Here is a 12879-nt window from a genome sequence, read left to right as displayed (position 1 = left end):
GTTTTTAAAATTCATAGCTTACAGTAATATCCATCCAGAATGTGTAATAGTCGACTATTCAAAGATCCTTTACTTGGGTTTTGTAGACAAAACATTTGGAACATGATGTCAAATAGGCCTTTGATTTGTATGTGTTACTTATGATATTAGTAAGATTCTGTTTATTGACTTTTTGATTTTTTTAAGACCTATGTAAGCAACATCAAACCAGTGTTTTTGTCTTTGACTTTGCAACATATAGGTTATTTAATTTAGGTAGAAAAACTACACATAAAATCTGTGGCAAAAAATATGGAAATCATTCACTCATTATTTATTAATGTGTTTTTGAGCAGGGAAATAACATAATGCTGCATGGTAACTATTGGCCTGTGTTTAATCCTCCTAACCGCAGACTGATTTGCATACTCGGTTTGTGGTTGGACTTTTTTTGTTTAAAAGAACTATAAAATAAACTTCTAGGTATGTTGAAAAGACAGGTTGTACATTTAGATCAAACAAAGCAGCTAAAAAAAATTATGGGAGTTGGATAAAAACAAAAAATATTGCATGTTGGTTCTAGTGCCAAACAGCATTTGATGAAAACACATTCGTTTTTTGACTTTACCTAACAACATTTGTGTTCCTCGCCTGAACCGGGTGTTGGAAGCTTTTTGACTTGCTGAGATTTGCATTAATTTCAATTTCTCACTCTTAATTCCTGCTTAGTATTAAGCTTAGTACTGTTTGGGGAGCTGGTTGGCTCAAATGGTAGCGAAGACGCACCATGTGCAGAGGCGACAGTACTGGGAGTGATTCCTGGTCCCTGGCTACTGTCTACATGTCTTCTTTCTTCACCCTCTCTCCTATCAAAATAAATGTTCTATAAAGGCCCTTAAAATCAACTTTTAAAAAATGTGCTGTTTGACTGGGTTCTGCAGTTCTGCAATAGTAATATTTAACATTAATATTATTTTTGTTTCTTTATGCTAATACGACAGCTAACTTGTACAACTTATTTAAAGATAAATTTGTATATTGTACACACTGCTTCTGACAAGGTAAAGGTACAATAGGATGCATATTTACTTTTTTCTCTCTATCATGTGTCATAAACATTAAACATCCTTTTATTTAAACAAAAAAATTGATCATGTAACTTAAACATCACTGATGTTTACTAAAAGCTTCATTTAACGGAAGTTATTTGACCCAATAACCTATTGCATTGTTTATAGCAGTCTGTTTTCCAGACCGTTTGTATATTATTAAGATGCAGTAACAATGGATAAGGGGTCACTGTTAACTTCCTGAGACACACCCAGGATTTGGAGCATATCTTGCTTCCCTTCCGTCTCTGTCTGCAGCATTAAAGAAAGATGGACTCAGAAACTGAACTGTTATTCAGGATCTTTTCTCTCTTTAATTTCATGTGTCTTCAGCTGCAGCCTGAAATCAGGCAGCTCAGCTCAGCTGAGGTGCAGTGCAGTCGTTTGTGAAGTAGAGTAGCAAATTGATAAATGTTTTCTGTTCTGTCACACAGACACATAAGTATGTGGGGTTCTTCATATTCTCAAAGCACAGACTTGGAGCAATTATTTGTGTATTCTGTAATGTTTTCCTAAGACCTCTTTAGCCAACAGTGACTGCATGTTTCAGGCATGTTTCCCATGTTTTGCTGACACGACATGGGAAATGATGATAATAATATGAAAACATAGCATGTTAAGTATGCTGTTTGTAGTAGTTTAGCTGTTTTTTTATTTGAAATGTCGTCCTGCAAACGGAAATAAGAATATAGAACATACTTGTATTTCTAAATGTTACTTCCTTCCTTCTTTTTGTCCTTCCTTTCTACCTCATTTGCCAACTTCTCCCTCCTTGTGTCCTTCCTACTATTCTTTCCTAGTTTTCTTACTTCCTTTTGTCCTTTGTTAATGTCCTACTCTACTAACTGTATTGTGTTGGTCAGTCAGTCGTTTTGGTTTGATCGAGTCATAATCTGTTGTATTTTTTGAAAGTCATCTGGCCCTAAATGAGAATCAGAATTGTAATAAATGGAATCAAGGATGAATTGCAACATTTTCAGAAAACTATAGAATAAAATTGGTTTTTTTTCTTCTCAGTGCAATAAAATACTAATCTGTAAAGAAAACAAACTCTTGTGGGTAAGAAATTACAGTTTAAATTTTACAAAAATAAATTAAGAGAAGCTTTAATCATTTTTAAGGAAACTCTGTTGAACAAGAACAAGATTAAGAGTCCAGTAAATTTGTTGTGTTATGATCCTTTAGTGCTGAACCTCTCTGTAGTTTGCACTTTGGGAGCTCTAAAGAAGACAGAGGTTTCTGTTTTGCTGTCGGTGACTTTATTAAATTTTAATTATATGAAACAAACACCATAGAGAAGAAAGAGTTAAACCATCTCCTCTAATTACATTGACTAAGTATCCCTGCTTCTAAAATTACATGTGGACACATTTTTCCTACTTCATGACCTGACATAGTTGTAGGTGTTCAGTGTTTTTCTGCAGTACTTTGTCTATTTATGGTGACTAAAAAAAACAATTTCTCACCTTTTCATCAAAATGCCAACTACTTTTTTTTATTTAAGTGTGATTAAGGTATTTTTCCCACTTCTAATCATGAAGCTGCAATAACGTCTCAGCAGGGTGCATAGGTCTCAGAATCAGCAAGTAAAAGAATAAAACAAAACAAAAGATTGTGGTTTGGGCCTTAAACTTCAACAAGATTTCATTTTTAGCAGCTTCTTCTGTATTTAAGAACCTAATAGATAAAGTTGAACATTTGTAAATAATATGTGACAAACACACTGCTTCTGACAAGGTAAAGGTACAATAGGATGCATATTTACTTTTTTCTCTCTATCATGTGGCATAAACACTAAACATCCTTTTATTTAAACAAAAAATTTGATGGTGTCTATGTGTAGAAGACCTCTGTGGTTAGATTGTGATTGTTCATGTTTCTGCTGCCAAAATATCTGACTCCTGGTGATTTCGGTGGCAGTCTATCTGTGATGAGTGGCCTGCACGCACCTGCTTTATTTGGAAATTTGAGAGAGAGGAGTGGCTACACTGGCTTCGTGCCGAAGTTGACACATCAGCTAGCCTAAACGTCTGTAGCTTTTGGCACTGCAGCTGTAGACTGCAGGGTATCCTGACTGCTACTAAAAGGAACTTATTAAGCAACAAAATCAAACAACCAACTCGTAAAAAAAAAACTCATGTGGCTTACTTGGTTCTCATGAACATGGACAGCTATGGGGAAGTGTCCACAACTCCAAATTGTTAAAATTCAGGTTACTGGGTGACTGTGGAATTTGGAAATTCTTCAAGCTGTAGTTCAAATAAAAAATGAATTTTTTTTTACAATGTCTAGGAAAAGAATTTGCATGAGCTGTTTAATCAGAATGAGCTGTTTATGGGGTTTATATAATCACAATAGTCTCAACTTGACCTATAAAATAAAATTGAGCTTCAGAGCAAAAGAAAAACAAAAAAAACTTTGCTGGGGTAAAATTAAACCGAACCAAATGGCATGCTCTGTGGTATGCTGCAGCTTTACAAGAAATCCTCTCATACTGTTGATAAGCAAATAAAATTACTGATTGTTTCCTCCTCCACAGTAAAGCTAAAACTCATGGTGGAGGCACAGAAACTTTTAATATTTATAGTGGATTGTCATAAATTATCCAGGTGCAGATGTGATACCTATGGCAGTACTGTTGTGTTGAGGTGGTTTAGAAATGTATGTATTCAGTCCGAAAAGCACAGTAGAGTCAAGCTTTCATTCACACTGAAAACAGGTTTTCCAAATTTGCCACAATCTGCAGCTTTCAAATTGTGAAGGACAAAGTAGGACAGTTTTAATACAGAGTGAGTGACCTATTGGCTCATTTTACAATACCCATAATGCTAACTACATATCCTAGCTTATTTGAATAATGATATATATTGAAAAAAAAATCTTTTGGTGTTTATTTACTTCAACATGGTATTTTAAAAATTAATCTATACAAGCAATGATGTAAAAAAAAGTTAATCTAAAGTATGATGGGGGGGTTTTTTGTGCACCTGGTGCTTTCTGAAATACACTCTGTCTCTGCTGGAGTGAGAAGTCCCACCCTAACACAACCCCACACACGGCATTTTAAGATCCCTAATCGTCCTTAACCAAGAGCTATGTTTTTAAACTTAACCAAAATGACTAAACACAAAAAAACACCTCAGAGTTTCTCTCTTGGTTGATTCTTTTTGTTGAATGGAGCCTGAAAAGTTTGACATCATGAGGCATTTAGTTTTCTGTGTTTCCTTGTGTTCTGAAAGTACTCATTTTCTTTTCCATGTCCCTTTCCTTCACACACAGCCCAGTGTTTTGATAGTCAGCTACATAGAGTCTGCAAAGGCAGCGGCCCAGTTTGGCTTTTACCAGAAAGCAGAATGGAAGCCAGACGACTCCATGGTCGCTGTGGCGGTAAGTAGGCTGTGACATTTCATCCGTTCTCATGTTTAGTTTCATTGATTAGGCTTTACCCTTTTCTAATATCCTGTTGGTAATTTGCTTGTAAACTTGCTGCAAACTTAGCTTTATTGGCATTTTCTTCAGATCAAACTGTGTTTTTTTTTTTTTTACCCCCCTGCATAATAGCAGCCTGTTAAATGATGAGGACTGTCAAAGTTCTTGCCAGACTTTGAGCTTGTGGTTGTTTTAAAAAGCACAAGTGAAACACCCACTCACAGACTGCTGTATGTTGGTGGAAAAACTTAACATGAACTTCCATACAGGCTTGAGCCTACACTAAACAAAAATAACTATTTGCCTTTGTGAGCTGGTTTAACACCAAATGACTCCTATTGTCTTGTCTCCACTTATCTGCTGCCTTTAAGGGTTTCTGCTCGCTCTCCACCAATATTCTTAATCCTTCATGACCAGATTGACCGGTTACTCTGTGTGTTTTAGCTTTCAGGTCAATAATGAGTCATTTATCAGTCACAAAAAGATTTTTAGAAAGAATCCCCCCTAGGTATGTTGCAGGACAGAGCCAATAGTCTTTCGAACAAATGCTGCACAGAAAATGGTTCACAGTGACACTATAAAAACAGTCAAAATGCAGGCAGTTACAACCAACAAGTGTCTAACCAAAATAGTAAAATCAAAATGTGATGTTTGAATGGCTTTACTGAGCCGTATTTGCATAATTTCAACACTTTGTCCTCTGCTTATCACTGCACGATTGAGTCTACTCAAAGTGAAACAATTCAAACAAAGGTACTGCATTGTATGCATCAGTCACACAGCTTTCATTTTCAGTTGGATCCAAAGATAGGAGAAACTTTAGGTAATTTTATTGACGTTGAGGCTATTTTTAAGGCCATCTTGAATCCTGAGCTGATTTATTACTTATGGGACAAAACAGATGGGGGTGGTGGGGGAAGGGTATAATTCTCTTTAACTTGAGGATACATCATCTGTTCTTTTCTTTTCCTTTTCTTTTTACACCCACACTTTTGTGACCATTGAAGTAGCTAGCAGGCCATTTGCTAGCAACAGTGTCGAAGACAGAAGGCGTGGTTACAGCATTGTTTGTCCCAAAACAACACCCAATATCCTTAATGCCATTTTGTCTGTCAGGTTTTAAAACAGAGAGGCAAAAGGCCAAAGGCTCAGCATTCAAGATCATTTGGGTTTTTTTAGTTTGAAAGTTGTTTTTTTGTAACAGCTAATCTAATATTATAAAGACAGAACATGATTGTACAAATGATAAATCTGTTTGTTTCAAAACGAGTCAATAAAATAGAGGAAGATTAAAAGCCTGGTAAGCTTCTGCCTTGTTCATGTCGGTCTGTTTCCTCTTCTCTCTGCTCATGCTTTTTTGTTTTTACCTCCTATTGTGAGCTGAAAATATACATGAAGGAATGCAGCGAATGTGTCTGGAAAAGAAGCCACTCGCGCTCTTTCCCATTCTCGCCTGGTCTCAAGGCAGCAGGGAGTAGGTGAAGAAGTTAAAAATATCTGGATTTAATCTCTACTCACAACCTGACCTTTGCAAACACAGCTTAGGTTTGACTGTTTCTGACCTTTTCGGTGGCTTCATGGTTGCAGTTAGCCTCAGAGTAAACTGTTAACATCAGAAATCAGTTTGATGAGTGTTACGTTTGATATTAAAAACTCACTCAAAATATATAGAAATTAGTTGTTAAAAAAAAACCCTGACGGGAAAACTTTGGCTCTAGAGGTGTGTACATTTTAAAACAACAGTTTACATCTGAGCTCCTGTGTTAGTTTATCTAGTAAAACCCAGTGGGAGTCTGACAGCGCTGGAGGCTGGGATTACATTTTTGCAACAGTAACTCATCTTTCTGTTTTTGCTTTACTCAAATGACCTGGAATTGAAGATTTCAGTTTCTTTTTACTTATTAGACATGCCTGAATAATAAGCAGTAGTACATAAAAGAGCCAATAAGCGCTATTCCTCATCTTAAACAGTTATAACGGACGGGTTGCGTTGTTTGTAGAGAACATGTTGCTCATTTTTAGTTAAACTCTGCATCAACTGTATATGAAGCATCTTGGAGAACGATCTCAAACCACCAGGTCTTTGCATGTTTCTACTGATCAAAGCTGTTGTTTTAATGTAACGTAGCAGAAGCTCCTGCGTAGAGTCATAGAGTGGGACGTGGGCGATTTATTGGTGCGCAACGCAAGGTGCAGTAAGACCACGGATTAAAGGCAGCGAAGCTGTTTATTGTGAGCGTGTGTTTTTGTTCTTCAGTGCTTTCTTCAGATACTGATTCAGACTTTAAAATGCTGAGAGCTGATGATCTTCAATGTGTGTCTGTAGTTTGCAGTGTTGCTCAAACTGAGCTCAGCAACATCCCTCATAAATTATTACTCTCTCCTTTTTACATATTGCTTTTCGCCTTCACTGCATAAATGCGTTTATTTAAAACGTTGATGAAAGTCATAAAGAAATAAAACTTTAAAACATATCTTTCATCTTATTATTTACTGAACTTTTTAATTCTCTTATTACCTGATTTTTAAGAATACTTTATTAGTAGTTAGCTTTGTTTGTGGCTCAATTTTAGGAGTAATGTAGTCATTTATCTGTGTATTTATAATATTTATAATCATTTATAGTATTGATTGTCTTTAATGATTTTTGACACATTTGTTCTTATTCAGAGAAGTGACTTTCTTTGGGCAGAAGATCCAGACATTTTACTCACTTATGAGCAGCAATACTAAATAAAAGTAAAATCTATGGTACTGAGGGCAGTAAATGTATCCGAGTAAACATAACTAGCTACCACCCACCTCTACTTAGTTTTTATCCTTCAGTGTTTACTCACAGATTAAGGACAGTTTCCTGCTTAGCCGCTTGACTCCAGAATCTTACTTTTGTCTACTTCCACAGGGTTTAATGGGTGGAGTTTATATGAATGTGGTAGATTATCCTGGCTGGGAATAAAGCACTATTATGTATCCATTTTTTTTGCACTGAACAGCTTCCCATCAAAGTACCTGCTTTGATTAAATATACGTGTAATGTAAAAATCGAGGAAAATGCAGTTGCCAAATGGGCTGTAGCTGCTCTGCTGAGCAATGCATTGGAATGTTTCCCATCCATCATATGCCATCTTACCGTTTAACAAATGCATTTGAACACCAGAGTTGTTGTTTTTTTTATTGTATTTCTTTTTTTTGTAGTCTGCATAAGTTCACAGGTACATTGATGAGCACTTCCCCCGTTATTTTCAAAAACCGACAACTTCTCACATCGAGATTTGTATTGTTGTTTAATTGGAGAAAGAGAGTAAAGTAAAGTCTGGCTCACCCAGACAGTTGTCCTCACTCTGAAAAAAGCAGCTGTTTTCCAGATGTTAAGGCCGCTCACACACCCTACAGACCCCAAGGCTAACGTCATCGCCCTTTTAAACTATGGCCAGCATCTATGTTTAGCCAAGAGTCTGAATGAAGTTAAGGATTTTAGAAAAATAACTCAAGGAACTTTAAAGAAAAAAAAAAAACCCCATCTTGAAACACAGGAAATATTTCTCACCGCTGAGCTTTTCTTCCGCCTTTTTTGGGATCATTCCGAGGCCAAAATGTTCCCTCTCTGTTTTTAGACTCTCATAAGGCGCTGCTCAGTAAAGCATAATCTGCCAGGATCTCTGCAAGTTTTCTCCTGTACATGCACAGTGTGCATTCACTCATACATTACATTGTGTGTGGGGGGGGGGGGGGGGGGGGGGGAGGCAGCTTTAATTCTCCATTATTCAGCAATATTCTGAAAAACCAATAGACGGTTTAGAAATGGCAGGCTGATTTCTAGTTGTAGCATCAATATCTTTCTGCTGCGGCCCACAGGTTCTGATCTCCAGCCCGAACGTCCATGATGCAACACAGTAACAGCGCATTAGCTCGAACATAAATGCAGCTGGCCTTTTCGGCAGCGGTGATCAGAGTAACCTGACTGCACTCTTTAACGGTGATGGAGGAATGTGTTTAGACTTCTTGGTTAGCACACCTGACAGCTGTGGGCTTTCAGGGCGCTCTCAGCCCTACTCTTGTTAGATACGCGTCTCACATCTGTGCTCTGCTTTTGAACTGTTTAACTTGATACGCTTCGTGCCAGAGGCTTCTGTTTTGCAGCAAAAGTCAGCCGCGACGAAGTTTGCATGGATTTAAATGATGATCTGTTGCAGCTGAAGTTGTTGAAGTTCTCCCAGTTTTGAGAAGAGTAGCAGCTGGCTGTAAGCTTGTGTGTGTGTGTGCGTGTGTTGTTGCACCTCTGGGACGAATTTAGGCACGTCTAAGAGAGAGACTTCGATACGGCATCACACTGTATAGTATTCTGCTGACTTCTCAGTTTCTCTACATGGACTTCCAAAGTCTTTCTCTTGGCTTGCCTGAAGTCCGCTTTTTTCTTTCATTTTATTTTTTTCCAACTCTGGCATGAGGTCAAACCTTTGATGTTGTTTATTTCAGACACATCATTAAGTCTAGAAGGGTTAAGTTAAGAATAGTAAATCATATATGTCAGGAATGCTAACACTTGCTACCAAGTGTTAACAGAAAAAAAAATCTGCTTCCTCGACTCTATTGAAAATGGTTTATAAGATTTTGGTCATGTATATTTTAGCTGTTTGATCAAACAGGTAGGATTCTTTTTATTTTATTTTTTATTTTTTTATTTCTTTTTTAGTGTTTCACAGATAGTTGCTTTACAGCCTGAACACTGATGACTGTTCATGGAAAACGCACAAAAACCTCCCCTATACTGGGCAACTGATTGCCTTTGAACTTCAGTGCCTACATATTTGTGGGGCTCCAGTTGGCGTCCTGCCTCTTCCTACGCCATTATCTCCGCATGTATGATCACATTGAAAGTACAAGGTGTCCTCGAAGCCCTCTTTCTGCATCTACTCTTTCTTTCATTCGCAGTTTTTATTCCCTCTACGAGTCGAAATGAACCTAATCAAAGTCCCACCAGCAGATTGCACCTGTTATTGCTGCTATGTTTTACTGTGATTAAACTGCAGATGAAAGACGGGGGTGATTTAAGTGGTAACTGATTTCTGCAACCAGCGAGCTTTTGAAATCAATTTTAGAAATGAAATATATATATATATTTTTTATATATATATATAAAAAAATAGAACAAATGTGTGAGAAACTTTTTGTTTCATATTTAAAAGGATTTCCAGATGTGAGTTTTTAAAAAGGATTTTGCTGCATGTTGCAGAAACTGTTCAACAGTGAAAGGTTATACTTAAGAAAAAAAATATATAGTTGTTTTTCTAAATGACCTTTTAGCAGTAAAGCATCCGTAGATTGATCATGATCAGACATTGCAAAGTCTTGGCACATTTTCGCTGGAGAGGGACTGCAGATCAAGTTTCGTTTCATGTTTCAGCCAACAGGCTCTGGTTCTGAAGTTTCCTTGACAGCAGTGTGTGTCTGTATCGTTGCTGTTTCTCTGTGATGACTAGGGAGTTTCTCCAGTGGATGTTGAAATGCTGACAGTTTTACTTTTGTATTTAACTAATGGCTGTTGAAGCGTTTTAATCAGCAAGAATATTTGTTGATTGTTATGAAGATAATGGATAGATTTAACTGATTTAGTTATGGCATATTTGCATTGTTATGTTTTAACACTGAGGGCATTAAGTATAACATGTTAGTGATGCTCTAATTCAGTGTTTTTCAACCATTGTTCCGCGGCACACCAGTGTGCCGTGAGTGATTGCCAGGTGTGCCGTGGAAATTATTAAATTTCACCTACGGTACCGTATTTTCCGGACTATAAGCCGCTACTTTTTTCCTGAGCTTTGAACCATGCGGATTGTAGCCCGGTGTGGCTTTTCTGTTAATTTTTCTTCAACCACCAGGGGGCTCTCTAACAGGAAGTGAATCATTGGAGGTCAAAATTGGAAATCAAAGAAGAACGTGCTAATTTTCATTTAGAACAAACTAGAGATGTGCCGATCAGGTTTTTTTCTACCGATACTGATCACCCATGAGGGTCGATCACCGATACCGGTCACATAATTATTATTTATTTTTTATCATAAACACTACCGGTTACATTATGTGGAAAATGGAACCATGAATTCACCTTAATTTAGACAAAAAGAAGAAAACTAAACAAAACGGGCATTGTGCAAATTGTACTGCTATCAGTAATACTATCTTTAACAGACTGAAAACATATGAAGGCTCTGAAGAGGCTAAATAATGCAAAGAGCCAAAATAAAACCTCTCAACATTGCCAAAGAAATTCAAGTATAAAACTTAACATTCAAAGGCAAATACAGGATCCATTACAATAAACAATCCAGAGTTACTGAATGAAAACTTCCTGATAGCATGGCGGCTAGCTGATTACTGCTAGTTCTGAGTGGCTGTTTCTGACTGAGCGGAGTAATTATGCAGAGCAGGGAGGAGATCGAATATTTTTTCAGAGATTATTTGTCTCATGTTAGGACAGCGAAAGTTTTAATACGTATGTAAAATGTATTTTTTAGGTTAGATGCTGCAGCTTTAAACAGAGGTTCGGTGTGAGAGTCACTACCAGGTGGAGCAGAAGCGGCTCCGTCTGCTCCACCTGGCTACAGGAACAGCGAGAGCAGAACCAGCGTCTTGCATCGCAGCTCGAAGACTTAAATACTTTTGCGGGTTATTTGTTTAGCTTTCCGACAGTCATGCTAATCCGGGTGAGGGTTTGTAGCTGTGCGCTGCTTTACCTGCTATCTGATCCTCCGCATGTCTTTTTTACTGCAGTGAGCCTCGATGTAGCCAAACTCAGTCAAGTATGGCATTGTTTTTATGCCATATTAGATTCGTCGTGTTGATGCATTTTGACCTGCTTCACGCCACGTGCTTTAATTTTCTGCCGCAACACGCAAACTTCCCCATTCACTCAGTGCGTTATAGTTCCACATCGCTTAGGATTTGTTGCTGCGCGTTTGCGCTGAGTGAAGGAAAGAGGAGACCAGCTGCACAGGCTGCGAAATGAGAAGCAGATGATCGGTATCGGGAAATCGGCCCGATTATGATCGGTGACCGATCGGCACACCTCTAGAACAAACACATGCTAGCAGTAGGCACGACGGAGAAATGTTTTCAAACTCATATCATACAGCTTTTAAGTTGAGGGCTGTCAATCTGGCACTACAGGAGGGAAATAGAGCCGCTGCATTTAAGCTAGGTGTGAACGAAACCATGGTTCGGCTTTGGAGACGGAGGGCTGCGTCCTTCATATATCCAGCAGATTTATTAGGACGCAGCCCTCTGCTGCCCTCCGCTGGGTCCTTATGGAAAACCGAGAGCAGCTTCCAGTTTTTTTTTTTTTATTGAGCGCACCATACTAGCAAATTGCAAAAATAATCTGCAATTATTTTTGCAGATTATTATCTGCTGCTTTCAGAATAAGAATTATTTTCTGTATTCTGGCTAAAAGAATGCTTTTGGATTAGTTTGTAAAACACTTTGAGGTTTTCTACAACTTCTTTAAATTTAACACCAGTGTTGTGGCGCTGTTCAGGTGTATTTTTGAAGTGGATATGTTAAGTGCAATTTGAAATAAGAAATGTAAAATGTGCTAAAAATACATTTTTGTGTTTATTTGATTCCTATTCAAGATACTTTGATAAGAATGACTATATGTGTAATATAGGCGGCTACAGAGTGTCTTTGTTTACATTTTTGGTTGGTGGTGTGCCTCGTGATTTTTTCAATTAAAACAATGTACGTTGGCTCAAAAAAGGTTGAAAAACGCTGCTCTAATTCAACCACCAATGGAAAAAATTAGCAAACTTTCTGATTCCAACTAGTGTTCACTGAGAGATTATGTTTCTATTTCTTTATTCCCACTTTTTCTAACCTGTCATCACACCAATGCACATTATTTTCTATGATGTCCAAGTACCTTAGTACTGGCTGTGTTTTTTTAATTTTTTTATTATTATATTCATTTTTTTAAAGCTTTTACTTGATACAAATTTCAGGTGAATTGCATTTCCCTTGAAGAAACCAAAAGCATCAGGAATATTTCTTTCTACCTGTCCTGCTGTGTGAAGATGATTAGACAGGGCAAGGTGAAAAGTTCAGCTGTTTGTCTGTGTATTTCTTTTTATGCTTAAATTGAGAGAAAATATGTTATTTAATGTTGAAATTAAACATTTTCTCAGGTAAGTTTATGTCTTCATATTGGAATTTGCAGTTTATGCATCAAAGAAAACTCTGGCGGTCAAAACATCCTTCCTTATTGGTGAAGAAATGCTAAATAATTAAATATTCTGCAATTGATGTTGATCTGCTGACCTTTAGATATATAATAAGCCTGTTTTTTTGGGGTGGGGGGGTGTTATAT

The 12879-nt window shown here is 37.4% G+C and overlaps 1 protein-coding gene across 2 annotated transcripts in view; it reads left to right on the top strand.

Annotated features, from left to right (window-relative positions):
* The window catches only part of ric1 (RIC1 homolog, RAB6A GEF complex partner 1), a 29618-nt gene that overhangs the window by 1018 nt on the left and 15721 nt on the right, over positions 1-12879 (top strand). For both annotated transcript variants that reach the window (XM_008424284.2, XM_008424283.2), the window contains exon 2: positions 4368-4475. In XM_008424284.2, coding sequence (XP_008422506.1) covers positions 4368-4475 — 108 coding nt within the window. The remainder of the gene's footprint in view (positions 1-4367; positions 4476-12879) is intronic.

The sequence above is a fragment of the Poecilia reticulata genome, linkage group LG12, assembly GCF_000633615.1.
Source record: "Poecilia reticulata strain Guanapo linkage group LG12, Guppy_female_1.0+MT, whole genome shotgun sequence".
Lineage (NCBI taxonomy): Eukaryota > Metazoa > Chordata > Actinopteri > Cyprinodontiformes > Poeciliidae > Poecilia > Poecilia reticulata.
The sequence above is the reverse complement of the archived record's forward strand: the minus strand, read 5'-3'. Positions and strand labels throughout refer to the sequence as shown.